Source organism: Moschus berezovskii, chromosome 4 (assembly GCF_049115385.1).
Source record: "Moschus berezovskii isolate FMDL1 chromosome 4, NW_MosBer_1.0, whole genome shotgun sequence".
Lineage (NCBI taxonomy): Eukaryota > Metazoa > Chordata > Mammalia > Artiodactyla > Moschidae > Moschus > Moschus berezovskii.
The window spans coordinates 101,050,247-101,067,944 of record NC_142463.1 but is presented as its reverse complement, the minus strand read 5'-3'; the positions used below and the strand labels follow the sequence as shown (position 1 = coordinate 101,067,944).

General features: G+C 38.9%; 2 protein-coding genes across 5 annotated transcripts in view; one reads left to right on the top strand and one right to left on the bottom strand.

Annotated features, from left to right (window-relative positions):
• The window catches only part of GPHRA (golgi pH regulator A), a 51,179-nt gene extending 40,699 nt beyond the window's left edge, over positions 1 to 10,480 (top strand). Inside the window, exons 11-14 of the mRNA XM_055401629.2 lie at positions 5,168 to 5,263; positions 6,821 to 6,910; positions 9,631 to 9,696; positions 9,829 to 10,480. Coding sequence (XP_055257604.1) covers positions 5,168 to 5,263; positions 6,821 to 6,910; positions 9,631 to 9,696; positions 9,829 to 10,035 — 459 coding nt within the window. The 3' untranslated portion in view covers positions 10,036 to 10,480. The remainder of the gene's footprint in view (positions 1 to 5,167; positions 5,264 to 6,820; positions 6,911 to 9,630; positions 9,697 to 9,828) is intronic.
• A 1,115-nt stretch (positions 10,481 to 11,595) lies between these two features.
• Positions 11,596 to 17,698, bottom strand: part of PDZK1 (PDZ domain containing 1) — a 52,637-nt gene continuing 46,534 nt past the window's right edge. For all 4 annotated transcript variants that reach the window (XM_088835665.1, XM_055401627.2, XM_088835666.1 and 1 more), the window contains 3 exons: positions 14,372 to 14,596; positions 13,405 to 13,701; positions 11,596 to 11,698 (listed from right to left, as the gene is read on the bottom strand). In XM_088835665.1, coding sequence (XP_088691791.1) covers positions 11,645 to 11,698; positions 13,405 to 13,701; positions 14,372 to 14,596 — 576 coding nt within the window. In that variant the 3' untranslated portion in view covers positions 11,596 to 11,644. The remainder of the gene's footprint in view (positions 11,699 to 13,404; positions 13,702 to 14,371; positions 14,597 to 17,698) is intronic.

The following is a 17,698-nucleotide window of genomic DNA, read 5'->3' as shown; positions in this document are numbered from 1 at the left end:
AGTGTCCTGTTTTACTCCCTACTCTTCATATTACCCATGAGTATGTGACTGTATGTAACATGACTCCAACCTTCAGCTCAGAATAGAAACCACCTGTCCTTTTTAATAATCTGTATATACCCAAAAAAGTAAATTCTAAAACATATTCCTACAGATAAATTCATCTTCTGTGCTTTCAGCTCTTACTCTTTTGTGGCTTGCCCTCCCGCTCTATTCTTTGAGCATTTTATGCACTGCTTTATTTGTCTTTACTTGTGACCCATCTGCAGGTATTAATGGATTTCAGTGTGATTATAAAAAAGGCTGATTTGACTTTTTGGTTTGATGACTTTCCCACTGAGGCTGTGCTTGCACAAAGAGGAGCTTTGTCAGCTTGTTAGTTAATTTTGATCAGTGTAGATGAATGGAGGATTCTAGATTTAACAGATCTAAATGTTATAAAAAATTGATGTTAATACCCATTCAGATGATTTTAAATCTTCTTCAGTGGGAGAGGACAAATGAAGATAGTGTATTCAGTTATTAAGTACTCAGATTATTAAGCTACTAAAGGTTTTCCCTGAGATGCAGCCTTTAGGAGAGTGTAACACTTTTTAACGGCTTTATTGGGATGTGATTGACATTCAGTAAACTGTACATGTTTAACATATACAATTTGGTAAGTTTTGATATATGTGTATACCTGTGCAACGGCCATCATCCAATCAACATAGAGAACATATCCATCCGTCACTTCCAAACGTCTCCTCAGGCCCCTTTGTCTCTCTGTACTTTGTAGTATTCCACTGTATGGATGCACCACAATTTTTTTTATATGTTCACCTGCTGATCAATATTTGTTTCCCATTTGGGAATATTACAAATAAAATTGCTGTGAATATTTGTCTACAAGTCTGTGTTTGGACATGTGTTCTCTTTTCTCTTGGGAGAAAGCATTCATGGGTAGAATGGCTGGATCATATGGCAGACATATGTTTAACTTTGGAAGAAATGGCTAAATTGTTCCAAAGAGGTTGTACCATTTTACATTCCTACCTGCAGTATTTGAGAGTTTCAATTATTCCACATCCTTGTTAACACTGTGTAGTCAGTCTTTTAAATCTTAGATGTTTTAATAGATATGAGGTGGTACTAAATCATTTTAATTTGCATTTTCCTAATGCCTAATGATGTTGAACAACTTTTATGTGCTTTTTTGTCACCTGTGTATCCTCTCTGGTCATGTATCTATTCAGATTTTTTGCCAGTTTTTTAATTGTCCTCAGTTGTTCAGTCATGTCTGACTCTTTGCAGCCCCATGGACTATAGACTGCCAGGCTCCTCTGTCCATAGAATTTGCCAGGCAAGAATACTGGAGTGGGGTGCCATTTCCTCCTCCAGGGATCTTCCCAACCCAGGGATCAAACCCACATCTCTTACATCTCCTGTATTGGCAGGTGGATTCTTTACCATTGAGCCACCTGGGAAGCCCATTTTCTAAATAGGTTGATTGTTTTCTTTTTATTGGGCTTGAGAGTTTTTCAGTATATTCTGGTAACTTTTTATCAAATATGTGATTTTAAAATATTTTCTTCCATCAGTGACTTCCATCAGTAACAGTTTCATTCTGTTAGCAGTATCCTTCAAAAATCAAAAGGTCTTAATTTCGATGATGTCCAATTTATCCTTTTTTTATTATAGATTATGCTTTTGTGTTGTATCTAAGAAATCTTTGTCTAACCTGGGGTCACAAAGATTTTTTTTCATATATTTTCTTAATATGAAAAATATAAAATAGAAATTTTATAGTGTTAGGTTTTACATTTAGGTCTGTGATCCATCCTAAGTTTAATTTCTAATATGATATTGGAGTATGAATCCAAGTTCATTTTTTTCACATAGATATCCAGGCATTCTAGCACCATTCGTTGAAAAGAGTATCCTTTCTCATTGAGGCAGTTTTGCAGTTTTGTCAAAAACTAATTGACTTTATGTATAGGGGTCTGTTTATATTCTCTTTTTTTCTGTTGAGATTTATATGTATCTTATATATTTACTTCTGCCAACACCACACTGTCTTGATCAATATGTCTTCCAATCCATGAACATGGTACAACTCTTCGTTTATTTAGATTTTGTTAGTTTTTCTGAGCAGTGTTTTATAGTTTTTGGTGCACAGATCTTTCTCATCTTTCATCAGATTTATCTGAGTATTTAATTTTTAGATGCTATTATAAATGACAATGTTTTTATAATTTTCATTTTCAGGTGTTAATAGTATATAGATATACCATTGATTCTTGTATATTGATCTTGTATTCTGTTAACTTGCTAAAACTCTCTTATTGTTTCTAGAAGCTTTTTATAAATTTCATAGGATTTCCTATGTGGACAATTCCATCCTATCTTCTCCTCCTCTTCAAGCCTTACTGCACTGACCAAATCCTCCATTAACAGAATTAAGTAAAGCAGTCCCCGATCTTGTTCCTCATCTTAGGGGGAAAGCATCCAGTCTTACACCATTAGGTATGGTGTTAGCTGTTGGTTTTTCCTAGATGCCCTTTATCAGATTGAAGAATTTTCTTTTATTAATTGTTTCTTAAGTGTTTTTAATCATGAAAGCATGTTTGATTTTGTCACTTCTGCATCTATGGAGATGATCATATGGTGTTTCTTTTTTAGTCTGTTAATATAGTAAAATTAATTTTTGAACATTAAACTGACCTCACATTCCTGGAGTAAACCTTACCTGGCCAGTAATGAAACTGATTGTAATGAAACTGACCTTTTCCAGTCCTGTGGCCACTGCTGAGTTTTCCAAATTTGCTGGCATATTGAATGCAGCACTTTAACAGCATTATCTTGTAGGATTTGAAATAACTCAAATTCCATCACCTCCACTAGCTTTGTTTGTAGTGATGCTTCCTAAGGCCCACTTGACTTTGTACTCCAGGATGTCTGGCTCTAGGTGAGTGACCACACCATAGTGGTTATCTAGGTCATTAAGATCTTTCTTTTATAGTTCTTCTGTGTATCCTTGCCACCTTTTCTTAATATCTTCTACTTCTGTTAGGTCCATACCATTTCTGTCCTTTATCGTGCCCATCTTTGCATGAAATGTCTCTGATTTTCTTGAAGAGATCTCTAGTCTTTCCCATTCTATTGTTTTCCTCTGTTTATTTGCATTGTTCACTTAAGAAGGCTTTCTTATCTCCCCTTGCTATTCTTTGGAACTCTGCCTTCAACTGGGTATATCTTTCAATATTTTGGTAGATGTGAATTGATATCTCTCATTCTTTTTTTTCCTGATCAGTCTAGATAGAAGTTTATCAATTTTATTGAATTTTCAAAGAACCAGCATCTAGGTTAATTGATTTTCTCTATCTTTCTGGCTTCTACTTCATTGATTCCTGCTTTGATCTTTATTATTTTTCTTCTGCTGCTTTTTTGGGTGTCTTCTTTTTCTGATTTCTTAAAGAGGAAGCTAAGATCAATGATTTGAAACTTTTTTTAAATATAAGCATTTTAATGCTACAAATTTCTTACTAAGCACTATTTTATTTGTGTCTCATACATGCAACTTTTTTGATATGTTTATTTTCATTCAGTTCAAAATACTTTCTGATTTACTTTTTGATTTCTTCTTTAACTCATCAGTTATTTAGAAGTATGTTATAAAATATTTGGGCATCTTCTGAATATCTTTCTGTAACTACTTTCTAATTTAATTTCATGTGGTCTGAGAACATATTTTGTATCATTTGAATCTTTTTAAGTCTATTGAGGCTTGTTTTCTGGCCCAGAATATGGTCAACCATGGTTAATGTTCTTTGTGCACTTGAATGGAAAGTGTATTCTACTCTGGTTGGGTGGAATAGCCTACAGGTCTCACTTAGGTCAAGCTGATTGATAAGATCGTTAAGTTTTTCTATACTTTTATTGATTTTCTGACTGCTTCATTATTGAGAAAGGGATGTTGAAATTTCCACCTATTGTGGATTTGCCTATTTCTTTTTTTAATTATATCATTTTTTTTCTTCATGTATGTCATGTAGGGTCACTATGTACCCCTTGATAAAATGATTCTTTTATCATTATGAAATGACCCTTTTAGTCTCTGGCACCATTATTTTGCTATGAAATCTACTTTGTCTGATATTAATATAGACATTCCAGCTTTCTTTTGATTATCATTAGCATAATATATCTTTTTCCATTGTTTTAGTTTTAATCTACTTGTTTCTTTATATTTAAAGTGGGCTTCTTGTAAACAACTTGCTTTTATATCTAATGGTCCCTGCCATTTATTTGTCATATTTGGACCAGGAGTCAGCCATCTGCAGCCACTAGGCCAAATCCAGCCACCACCTGCTTTTATTTTAAAAATTTGATTGGAACACAGCCAAGTCCATTTATCTACACAGTCATATGACCGTGGCGGAGTTTGCCAACCTCTGGTTTAGACCATTTATATTTTTTTTAAACTTTTTATTTTGTATTGGAGTAAAGCCAATTAACAAACAATGTTGTGATATTTCAGGTGAACAGCAAAAGGACTCAGCCATACACATACATATATCCATTCTCTCCAAACTCCCCTTCCATCCAGGCCACGTAACACAAGTTCCATGTGCTATACAGTAGTAAACCATTTATATTCAATGTGTTATTGTTATGCTTGAGCAACCCTGTTGCTGTATGTTTTTATTTGTCTTGTGTTCTTTTTTCCTTTTGTCTTCCTTCTTTTGGATTAATCGATTATTTTTCATAATTCCATTTGATCTTCTTTGTTGGCTCGTCAGCTATAATAACTCTCCTTGTTGTTTTAGTGATTCTTATTAGAGCTTTCAGAAAATAACCATAGGGAATGACCCTGGAAACGCTTGATTCTCTTACTTTGTGTTTTACCAGAATGTTACCTTTTTGGATCCTAATAAATTGAGGTGTATATGTCATAGCCTTATCCCCCTTTATACTCTACAGAAGAGAAAGATAGGGTAGATAGGGACTTTTGTTTGCCAATGTATGAATAGCCAAAATATATTTCTTATGTATGATTTAGATTGAAAGTAGAATTGCATTTTTAGGAATATCCACCTATAAGAAACACTTGGTGATTCATTATTTTGAATCATTTTTTTAAACTGATCTTTGAGATATTCTAATGTAAAGGTCTGTGTCTCTGTAGGCAACCATCAATATCGTTTTTGACCGAGTTGGGAAAACTGATCCAGTCACAAGAGGCATTGAAATCACTGTGAATTATCTGGGGATCCAGTTTGATGTAAGAGTTGTATCAGAATCTTTGTTTGTTCTGTTTCGATTCTGCGTCCTTCTTCTAGGTACTTGATCTGCTTTCGTTCTTCTCCCTCTCCTATGTTTTGGCATATTCACACAGCAGATTCGTAAAGGGCCTAAAACCATGATTATAGTAACCGCGATTATTCTTTTCAGGGATAGTGATCATTTCTACAGTTCCTTCTCTTCTCAGTCACGACTACCACTCTCCAACTTCTCCCTGCCAAATTTTCAAATACTTCTGTCTGTGATACTTGATGATATCTTCAAACATATAACTCACCTTTGATTCCTGTGGTAGAAAATGAACTACTAATTAGTGTTTTTATGTTAGAACTAAAATGATTTCTGCTATAAAAAATTATCTGTATCAATTCATATGGGCTTTGAGCTAAAAATGTTTAACTGTCACCTGTGCACAAAATTTTTTTTAATCTTCTACCTGTTTTATAATTGGGACAGTCTTGTCCCAATTTAAGTTTAATGTCTTTATTTGTAGAATAGTATATTTTCCAGGTATTTATATGGCCAGTGATTCTAGCTGATTAGCACTTTGGTAATAAAACTAGTGTCACATTCTTAGTCCTTATGAGTGCCATTTAGTTGTTCTATGATCCTGGCCATAGTTTGCATGATAACCCTCAGCTGGACATGCCCCCTGGTAGCTGGATAAAATGAAAATACACCAGAGCAAATTGAGCTCCAGTCCTTGAGAAACAACTGAAGGCACACATTTCTTAGATGATAAATCAATAGTATATCCTTTTTCATGTGAAGGAGCATGGTTTATTTCCTTCAAATAGTATATAAATTATATGGTAAAGCATGCTTCACTCATATTTCATATGTATTTTCCTTTTAAAATTTTTTTACTGGGGTGAACTTTTAGAAATGCCCTTGTTTGTTAGTGCTTTCTAGGGCTGGTTGCTGTGCATGTATATGTGTTCCATCTGTAACTCATCTGCACACCACTCCACATTTCATAAACCTGAATAACATCTCTCAGATGTTGGCAATACAGCTCCCCTCTGATGCTTTTCAGCCTTGAATCAAGCACAGGGTATCACAGCTGCATCTCACTCTGAAGCAATCCAAGAGAAGAAAAAGGTATCATCCTGTGATTCAAATAAAGGTCAACTACTTCCTAGACCATAGCTGAGAATGTCTATATACTCTATTATTATTTAAGTTTTGGGTGATCAGAGAACTGTCATTCACAAATATTAAAAATTATCAGGCTGCTATTTAGTTTCCTTTTAATTCATGCTTTTTACTTGAAGCTATGTTATTGGCTTTGTGTTTCTTCTGATTTTTTAGTATTATTTTCATCACTTCACTGCACTTGCTGTCTTCTGTCCTTAAGTTTTAGGTCTGCTAATTAAGAGATACCCACTGAAGTCTTCATATCCATTTTTTTATTGCCACTTACTTGCTAATGAAGTTCCCTCTCACAGTCGCATAAGTGATAATAATGTATCGTCTTAGCTTTCCCATCTCTGAACAGAGATTTAACAAATATTTTTTCTTCCTCTTGTCTTGACAGGTGAAGTTCTGGTCCCAACACATTTCCTTCATTCTGGTTGGAATAATCATAGTCACATCTATCAGAGGACTGCTGATCACTCTTACCAAGGTAGGTTGTATCACAGAGTTGAAAAGTACTTAATTACATGTGGCACTGTGAGATAACTTTACCTAATTAAGATTTCTGCCTTCTGAGATCTTAAACAACAACTGCAAATTTGTAAAAGACATGCCACAGAATAAAAGAAAAAGTTAGACTAGCACATAAATTGATGATAATGTATTTACATCATACACCAGACAGATAAGTAGTTACCAAAGGGCATAGAATGAGATCACAGTATGTTTCATTCACTGCTGCATCACCAGCATCTAGAACAGAACCTGGTGCATGGTAGACACTGAGCAGATAGTTGGAATGAATAAATGAGGAAGTATTTGAGGTGAGATGAATAACTGGGAGAGTCACTTGTAAAGAGAATATGAAAGTAGGAGAAGCTGAATATTGGGCTGTTTTCTGATCAACATAGGAAGGTTTCATGGAACTGGAAGGTAAATTCTCTGGTAGAAGAGGTGGGATTTCAAAATCCAAGAGCTGTTGAAATGAAAGGAGCGAAGAGGTTGGAAGGGGGCAAGGGCTCTGCAAGCATTCAGCACAGTTTTAGGAAGAGCTTGCTGCTGCTGCTGCTGCGTCACTTCAGTTGTGTCCGACTCTGCATGACCCCATAGACAGAAGCCCACCAGGGTCCCCGTCCCTGGGATTCTCCAGGCAAGAACACTGGAGTGGGTTGCCATTTCCTTCTCAAATGTGTGAAAGTGAAAAGTGAAAGTGAAGTCGCTCAGTCATGTCCGACCCTTAGTGACCCCACAGACTGCAGCCTACCAGGCTCCTCCATCCATGGGATTTTCTAGGCAAGAGTACTGGAGTGGCTCGCCATTGCCTTCTCCGTTAGGAAGAGCTTAGGAGCCCATAAACAACTGCAGGGGCTTGGAGTAGCCTGATATAATTTGCTTTAATGTTATATAATGATGCTAAAATCATGTGTATCACATGGTTTCTGGTAAGTGGGAATCTTTTCATGTTATAATACTTAAAACCACCAACTTATCCATATCAGTTCAGTTCGGTTGCTAATTCCAGTCTGACTCTTTGCAACCCCATGGACTGCAGCACGCCAGGCTTCCCTGTCTTTCACTATCTCCTGGAGTTTGCTCAGATTCATGTCCATCGAGTCAGTGATGTCATCCATCCATCTCATTCTCTGTTGCCCCCGTCTCCTGCCCTCCTTCTTCCCCAGCATCAGGGTCTTCTCTTTGCATCAAGTGGCCAAAGTATTGGAGCTTCAGTTTCTGCTTCAGTCCTTCCAATGAATATTCAGGAATGATTTCGTTTAGGATTGACTGGTTTGATCTCCTTGCAATCCAAGGGACTCTGAAGCATCTTCTCCAACACCACAGTTCAAAAGCATCAATTCTTGTAGTGCTCAGCTTTCTTTATGGTCCAACTCTCACATCCATACATCACTACTGGAAAAACCATAGCTTTGACTAGATGAACTTTTTTGGCAAAGTAATGTCTCTGCTTTTTAATATTCTGTCTAGGTTGGTCATAGCTTTTCTTCCTAGGAGGAAGTGTCTTTTAATTTCATGGCTGCAGTCACTCTCAGCAGTGATTTTGGATCTGTTTCTACTGTTTTCTCATCTATTTGCCATGAATTGATGAGACTGGATGCCATGACCATAGTTTTTTGAATGTTGAGTTTTAAGCCAGCTTTTTCACTCTCCTCTTTCACTTTCATCAAGAGGCTCTTTAGTTCCTCTTCACTTTCTGCCATAAGGGTGGTGTCATCTGCATATCTGAGGTTATTGATATTTCTCCCGGCCATCTTGATTCCAGCTTATGCTTCATCCAGCCCGGCATTTTGCATGATGTCCTCTGCATATAAGTTAAATAAGTGGGTTGACAGTATACAGCCTTAACGTACTACTTTCCCAATTTGGAAAGGAGTCTATTGTTCCACATGCGGTTCTAACTGTTGCTTCTTGACCTGCATACAGATTTCTTAGGAGGCAGGTAGTGTTCTGGTATTCCCATCTCTTGAAGAATTTTCCACAGTTTGGTGTGATCCACACAGTCAAAGGCTTCGGCATAGTCAATAAATCAGATGTTTTTCTGGAACCCTTGCTTTTTAACTATGATCTGACAGATGTTGGCAATTTGATCTCTGGTTCTTCTGTGTTTTCTAAATCCAGCTTGAACATCTGGAAGTTCTCGGTTCACATACTGTTGCAGAATTTTGAGCACTACTCAATTTGCTTGGAGAATTTTGAGCACTACTTTGCTGGCCTGTGAGATGAGTGCAACTGTGCAGTAGTCTGAGCATTCTTTGGCATTGCCTTTCTTTGGGATTGGAATGAAAACTGACCTTTTCCAGTCCTGTGGCCACTGCTGAGTTTTCCAAATTTGCTGGCATATTGAGTGCAGCACTTTAACAGCACCATCTTTTAGAATTTGAAATAGCTCAATTGGAATTCCATCACCTCCACTAGCTTTGTTCATAGTCATGCTTCCTACAAAGCATCACTAGTAGTGATATTACTAGTTTGTAGTGATATTTTCCCATACTTAACCATATGGGAAAACTATAAGTGGATCCTTTTGGGCAGTCTGTTTAAATGTTTTATTTATAGCCTTAATCTTATGAACGGTTCTACACAAGATGGTGGCATGGAAAAAACACTTATTTACATGCTAACTATACTACTTAATGTTTTTGACACAGGAATCTAGAAGTACTGTATAATCATCTCTCCTCCCTTTCTTGACAGTTCTTTTATGCCATCTCCAGCAGTAAGTCCTCCAATGTCATTGTCCTGCTATTAGCACAGATAATGGTAAGTTTAATGAACTAGCTTTTTGTCTAGAGCCATAAAATACCAGAAATGTTTCATACTTTTTAATATTTTAACAATTTCCTTTGTCTGTCACTGCATTCAAAGCCCCTTTTGGATTCATTTGACCTACAGGGCATGTACTTCGTCTCATCTGTGCTGCTGATCCGAATGAGCATGCCTCTGGAGTACCGCACCATCATCACCGAAGTCCTGGGAGAGCTGCAGTTCAACTTCTATCACCGCTGGTTTGATGTCATCTTCCTGGTCAGTGCTCTCTCCAGCATACTCTTCCTGTATCTGGCCCACAAACAGGCACCAGAGAAGCATATGGCACCTTGAACTCATGCCTATTACAGACTGCTACAGGCCAGTGGTGTCAGAATTTGGATATAAGAGGGAAAAACTGGAGGGGCCAGGGCCTAACATTTTTAAAACAACATAGTGCTGTGATGGCATATTCTACATGCAGCTTACGCCTTCGTCTTCAGATGATACTGTAATCATGAGTAGCTTCAGCTTCTCGTTTATATGAGAGAGAGAAGTAACTCAAGCTAGCACTCAGCCAAGAGTACCCTATTTGGTTTGAGGCTGGTGGAGTATGCCAGGTGGTGAGGCTAAAAGGAGCCAAGAAACTAAAGGGAGAAAATACACTGGAACTCTGGGGTAAGAGAAATGTAAGGTAGCTGGTTAAACACATGAGATTCTGTTTAAATCAAGGATCCCATGGAGGAGGTTATGACTTTCCCTTGAGATTGACTGTCATTAAAATCAGAGATTGTTAACACTTGGGCCTTACTGTCATTCTATCAGGGATAGCTTGGTATCATGCTTGAGTTTTAATAGGCATCCCAGCCCTCCTCCCCATCCCCTTACCCCTTCAAATTACCAAAAGTTCATCTGTGCTGCGGAAGGAGTGGTATGCAACTGAAATAGAGTGTCCCAAGAGAGACTTCAGAGTATGACATTTTTCTTGATTTCCCTTCAACTTAGTTCGATCCCTGGGTTGGGAAGATCCCCTGGAGAAGGGAACGGCTACCCATTCCAGTATTCTGGCCTGGAGAATTCCACGGACTATATAGTCCATAGGGTTGCAAAGAGTCGGACACGACTGAGCAACTTTCACTTTCACTTCACTAGTATTATTTAAGAGTGAATTACTCTAAATTCAAGTCACTGATGATATGTCATTTTTTCTTTTCATCTGCCATTTGTGGGGTTGTGGGGTAAAACAATGAATAACTTAACTGGAATAGGTCACTTTCCTATCCTAGGACTCAGTGTCTTCATCTGTAATAGGAAGCTTTTGGAAAATTTGTAGGACACTCAGAAATGCAATTTAAGAAAATCTTGAATTTTATTACCAGGAAGTCTCTGTTCCTGAGATCTTATTCTGAGTTTTGTTGTGTTGAGGGTTTCTAGAGGCAAAATGAAAGTTAAAACATAAAAAGTTTACCAGAAACAAAAGCACTATTAAGGTTCTATCAGCCAACAGGGAAGATTCAAGCATACTCAAAAGGCATTTTTGATGGCATTTATTTCAGCAACAACAACATTCTTACAAAAGCATAGTTTTAATAGGCTGATCTGCTCAGATACCTTAATTAGCAGTTCTCACATATACAGATTTATGAATCATCTTTGGTGCTCTGGGAACCTATAGAAGAAATAACATCAAACAGAGAAGAGTAGTTAAGTTGAAGATTGAAAGAGATTGCACAAAAAGCATCTGGCTCGTATATTAACTTTTCCTAAGTTGGCCATAAATAAGCTCTCTGCAGTAGCCACCGCTGAGACAGATGACAGCAGAAGACAATCACGTGTGATGAACTGGTTTCCAAGGAGTTCTTCTCTAACAAAGACAGTAAACGGATGTCAGCTCATTCCTTGGGAAAGGATTGCTATTAAACACCCAGAAACAGCTGTCAGCCAAAGCCAGTGCTTATTCTCATCACATCTCTGTGTCTTCAGAATTGGAAGAAGAATGGGAGGCTGTACTGTGGGCCTGTGCAAAAGAAAATAGGATGTGTAAGTGGTAAGAGTGAACTTAAGGAGATGGATGATCCATTTTAGATTTGCACCTCTTGAGTCAAGAAGAAGAGTCACTCACTAGAAGCTTGGTGACCAGAATTCTGCACTTGGCTTCATTTCCAGCTTGCTGTTCGACACATTCCTTTTAATATCTATAATATATACATGTTTCTTTTCTATAAACTAGCATAGTACTATAATTGACTTTCTATAGAGTTGTTATAGAATTTTTTTAAAGACATCTAGAATCCTTTCTTTGTAAAACAATACAGGATACAAGGTCAAAGCATGCTATATGTATGGATACAAGGCAACATGTATGCTATGGTCTGCATGTTTGTATCTCCCCAAAGTGCAGAGGTTGAAATCCTGTTTCCCAAGGTGATGAAGAGGTGATTAGGTCAGGAGAGCAGAGCTTCATGACTCAGATTAGGCCTTTATAAGTGGCCTCCCAGAACTCCTTAGCTCCTTCTACCATATGAAGGCAAGCCAGAAGTCAGCAGTCTGCAACCCAGAAGAGTGCCTTCACTAGACCCTGAATCTGGCAGTGCTGTGATCTTGGGCTTCTGAGCCTCCACAACTGTGAGAAATAAATGTTTGTTGTTTATAAGCCACCAAGTCTATGGTATTGTGTTTAGCAGCCCAAACAGACTAAGACAGCTTGTAGTCATTAAAAATGAGTACTTGCTTTTTAGATTACCAATCTGCAGAAATAATGTAATGAAAAAGTTGTAAAAATTTTATTTAGAGTCTTGGCTTTGTCATACATTTCTTTTATGAACTTGGATAGTTTACTTTTGGACCTCAAGTTCATCTACGAAGAGAAGTTGAGACTTGTCAAGGAATTTATCTAAATGAAATACAAACAGAATAATGTTTATTCTTCCCCAGTAATGAAACTTGAATACCTGCCAGTTATTTTAAAAAGAATATTGTCTCTAACCACCACCATTCATTTTCATGCTCTGAAATGAACCAGGCACTGTTCAAAGACTTTAACAGTCTTAATATATCCTGATAACTCCTACAAATTATCTTTGTTTAACAGGTGGGGAAACTGAGGCACAGAGAATAAATCCATTATTTTCTATTACTTGTTACCCGAGGCTGGTAAATTACCCAGACTATTACCCAAGAGTGATAAATGGCAATTCCAGAATTTGTATGTAAATAGTGGCAAGCAACTCCAATGCTCTTGCCTGGAGAGTCCCATGGATGGAGGAGCCTGGTAGGCTGCAGTCCATGGGGTCGCTATGGGTCGGACATGACTGAGTGACTTCACTTTCACTTTTCACTTTCACACATTGGAGAAGGAAATGGCAACCCACTCCAGTGTTCTTGCCTGGAGAATCCCAGGGATAGGGGAGCCTGGTGGGCTTCCGTCTATGGGGTCACACAGAGTCGGACACGACTGAAGTGACTCAGCAGCAGCAGTCTGATTTGGGTTCTTCTGGTGTTTTCATTATAATTTTGATAAGTTACTGTCAATTCCATGCTATGAAAAATAAGTTTAAACTACCTCCTCTTACCCATGGTAACTGAATATGCTAGTTCTCTTTACACTGTAAGTTTCTAGTGTTTTAGGAAACCTGTGGTAAACATAGATACGTGGTACACTTGTTAAGGACTTTACCATACTCTGGTTAGTTAGATCACTAAAAGCACTGTATCACCACTCACTCGTTCTCGTTCTCCTGCCGTGTGTGAGTCTTGCTCTGATTGTTCCAGCCTTCCTTCACTGGGATCAGGGTCATCATCCAGTGGGTCAGCCATGGAGGAAACGATAGGGATTTTCTTAGCCTGGAAATAATCATAGGCCTTCTTTCCACAGACTAAGAGTGTGACAGTCTTGCCACTGCTCTGGATCCTGTCCACCACCTTCTCATAGGGCTCATCCAGCATGTTCACTCCGTTCACCTCAACGATGACGTCCTCGTCCTCCAGCCCAGCCAGGGCAGCAGGGCCGCCCTTCTGCACCTGTGAGCAGAGTTCTGCATTACCGCTTCAAACAGAGACCACAGAGTGCTAGACTAGCAGTTCTTCAGAGGAGAGATGAGGCTTTGAGAATTTATTCTCAGTCATGTTGAGAATATAGACATTTCTCCTTGAGGTACAGAAGTTTAAAATGGTGCCCTAATACTTTCTGCTTATGAAAGCTACAATTTCATAAGTGCTACTCAAAAGAATAGTGTTCACAGTGGTTGAATATCCTATTGTATATCTTTCATACGGTGCTTTCCAGGGTGAAGGCATTAGATTCCATAGGTCCCCCTTCTTCATTCCCAACTTGAGAGCTACAGAGATAGTCTTCTGTCAGTCCCTGCAGGGTAGTGGCATTATGCCAGACACACAGAAGCAAATAAGTATTACTCCCAGACAAGAGTTGTTAGTAGTGACTATCAACTACAGTTATGTCAGCTCACTATTTAATTTGAAATGTCTAAAGAGACACACAGATGTTTCAGAAACAAATGATGTGAACTTTGATGTACTCATAGCTTTCTTAAAGGGTTTGAGACCAGTATTTACTTGAACCCACATGAGACACTCAGTGTAGGCCTTTGGTATAATCTTTTTACTAAGCCATTAGTGAGTGGGAGGAACTGAGAGTCTCCTCACTGTGGCTGCTGGAACCAGCTCACCATACCTCTTTGACGAATGAGCCTGGCTGACCCCGAACCGCGTTTAAGTGAAAGCCAAAGCCATCTTCACCTCTAGCCAGCCTGCAGAGTTTAGGCTTATGATCTCCTACTTCCTCTGTAGTTTCTGGGCTTGAGACCTCCAGAGGAGCAGGAGTAGGAGCTGGAGCCTCCTTGACAGAACCATTAGGCAGCTCTTGGCTTTGATAGTAGAAAAATGGAGAAAAGCCAGCCTTTTGAAAATAAAGTAGAAAAAAACATTAATGATAAGTATGAGAATTTACATTTTATTAAATGTGCTGGTTTAATTTATAAGGTATCCTCTATGTTCCACTCCTCTTCCAGATACATCTGGTTGTGGGCTGTAAAATATCTCTACTACCCCAAACAGAAATGGTATAAAGGAAGATTGAGCTTAGTTACAGAATAATGAGCATAAACATGCAAGAAAATGTACATACACATAAGATAAAAGCAGTACGGAATGTTGTACAAGGATCCAAATCTAACAGAACTGCTAGTTTATTCTGATTCCATGATAGTGAGCAAGTCATTGAACACACTTGTCAGCAGTCTCCCTGTTGGGAGATTGTAAGACATTGAGTGACTTGCCCAGTACCTCATGCAGAGGAGGTTCACCTGACCCTTTCCCTCAGTAAGATTGTGTTCAGAACTCTTCAGAGCTCCTTAAACACATTAGAGAAAGTGAACCATGAGATGATATTTTTGTCACTATTTGAATTTCAGTAATTGATTGGGGGAGTGGGTAGAGGAAGCTGGCATTCACAGAGTCACATACGGTAACAAAAATCAATTCCAGTCATTTACTACTAGCTTCTCCCACGCCCCGCTCCAGTCCTGTGTCTGTTGTACTCTGTTTTACTATTTGCTGATATAACTATTAGCTGATACTGTGCTATGCTAGACTCCTCACTATCTTTTTTTTTTATGCTTTTTATTTTGCATCGGAGTATAGCCGGTTAACAATGTTGTGAGAGTTTCAGGTGGACAGCAGAGGGACTTAGCCATATATATACATGTATCCATTCTCTCCCAAACTCCCTCCCATCCAGACTCCTCACTATCTTTAAATACTTTTAATCCATCTCAACTCCCAGACTGTCCCGTGAAGAAGGCAGTGATGGTCTTAAATATAAAAAGGCAGAGAAACAGGAAACATAGGGCTAGTTTTTGTTACAGAATGAAGAGTTTAGCTGACTGGGTTTTAGTTAAGAGAATTAAAACTTTATTTCATTTAGTTGTATATTTTATATAGTTGTATATTTGGATATGGTAAGATCTTGGATCAGCAATTTAATTACGGCCCACAGGTGTGCAGGACATTTGTTAGGCAATGAGTAGAAAATCAAGCAATTGAAGCTGAGCCTGGCCGACCCTGAACCGCGTTTAAGTGAAAGCCATAGCCATCTTCTCCTTTAGCCAGCCTGCAGAGTTTAGGCTTATGATCTACTTCCTGTTCAACAACCTGGCTAAAACTGGATTTGGGGTCCTAGTATCATCTGTTTTACCCCAAGACCACATCTTCCTTTCTAAACAAGAGTAGCACCAGCACAGGACTTCCCTGATGTTACAGTGGATAAGAATCCTTCTGCCAATGCAGGGGACATGGGTTTGATCCCTGGTCCAGGAAGATCCTGCCTGCCTCAGGGCAACTACACCTGTTCATCACAACTACTCAAGTCTGTGCTCCCTAGAGTCCGCAAGCTGCAGCTACTGAAGCCTGTGTGCTACAGCCTGTGCTCCACAACAAGAGACGCCACCACAATGAGAAGCCTGCACACCACAACCCAAAATAAATTTTTTTTAAAGAGTAGCACCAGCACAGAACCTCCTACTTACCCAATTCAATGAACCTCAGATCTTTCAATGCTATGCTTGCAAGTCTTCCCACATTTCTTTCTTTTTAAAATACAGAAAATTGTCAGAGTGATTCATCACATGCAAAAATACTTCTGCTATCACTACAGATCAACTGTATCTGACAGTAGCAGCTAATCTTGAGGCAGAAGACAGTAATGAGTCTTTACTCATTCTTCATTCAAACATTTGGATGTCTGGTATGTGCCAAGAACTGGTCTAGGTGTTTGTTTTATTCACTGATATATATATCAAAGACCCAAAAATCATGCACCTACCCATCTATGGAACTTATTTGGGGAGAGAAGTGGGAGGAAGAGGATGGAGACAGGCATCTTTTTAGATCCAATTTCTCTCATACTAATCAAAATTATAGTTAAGTCATTCTGTCGTAAGATTAGGAGGCTTTGAAAATCACTTGGGACTTCCCAGGTGGTGCTAGTGGTAGAGAACCTGCCTGCCAGTACAGGAGATACAGAAGACGCAGGCTTGATAACGGGAAGATGCCCTGGAGGAGGAAATGGCAACTCACTCATTTTCTTGACTGGAAAATACCATGGACGGAAGATCCTGGCAGGCTACAGTCCATGGGGCTTCAGAGTCAGATGCAACTCAGCAAGTACACAAGCAAGCATGCATGAAGAGGACTTGATGCCTGAATTCCCTTTATAGCAGCTACTGCAGTGACCTTCTGACTTCTGTTTGATTTTTTCCTCCAACTGGGAGCTTCCCACTCTGCAGAGTTTTTTCCTGGTAGCTTTGGTTGTCTTTAAGCCAAAAGCTAGCTCCTTATGCCTTCTCTATTTGGTGAAGCTGTGGCCCATAGGACACCTCAAAAATAAGGCTACTTCTCACATGTAATAGCCTTTCAAATTCGTGTGTGTGTGTGTTATTTGTTTTAAATCCATTTATCTGTCAGTGGACACTTGGGTTGATTCCATCTTTTGGCTCTTGTGACTTGATTTTTGGCCTAGCACACGGTCTGTTCTGGAGACTATCCCATGTGCACTTGAGAAGAATGTGTATTCCATTGTCGGGTACAGTGTTCTGTGTATGACTATTAGATCTATCTGGTTTGCATTGTTCCAAGTCCTCTAGTTCCTTACTTCTGTCTGGTTGTTGTATCCAGTATTGAAAATGGGCTATTGAAGTCTCCAACTATCATTGTAGAATTGTATTTCTCTTTGCAGTTTCATCAATTTTTGCTTCATGTATCTTCCCATCTCTGCTGCTGCTGCTAAGTCACTTCAGTCGTGTCCGACTCTGTGTGACCCCATAGACAGAAGCCCACCAGGCTCCCCCGTCCCTGGGATTCTCCATGCAAGAACACTGGAGTGGGTTGCCATTTCCTTCTCCAATGTGTGAAAGTGAAAAGTGAAAGTGAAGTCGCTTAGTCGTGTCCGACCCTTAGTGACCCCACGGACTGCAGCCTACCAGGCTCCTCCATCCATGGGATT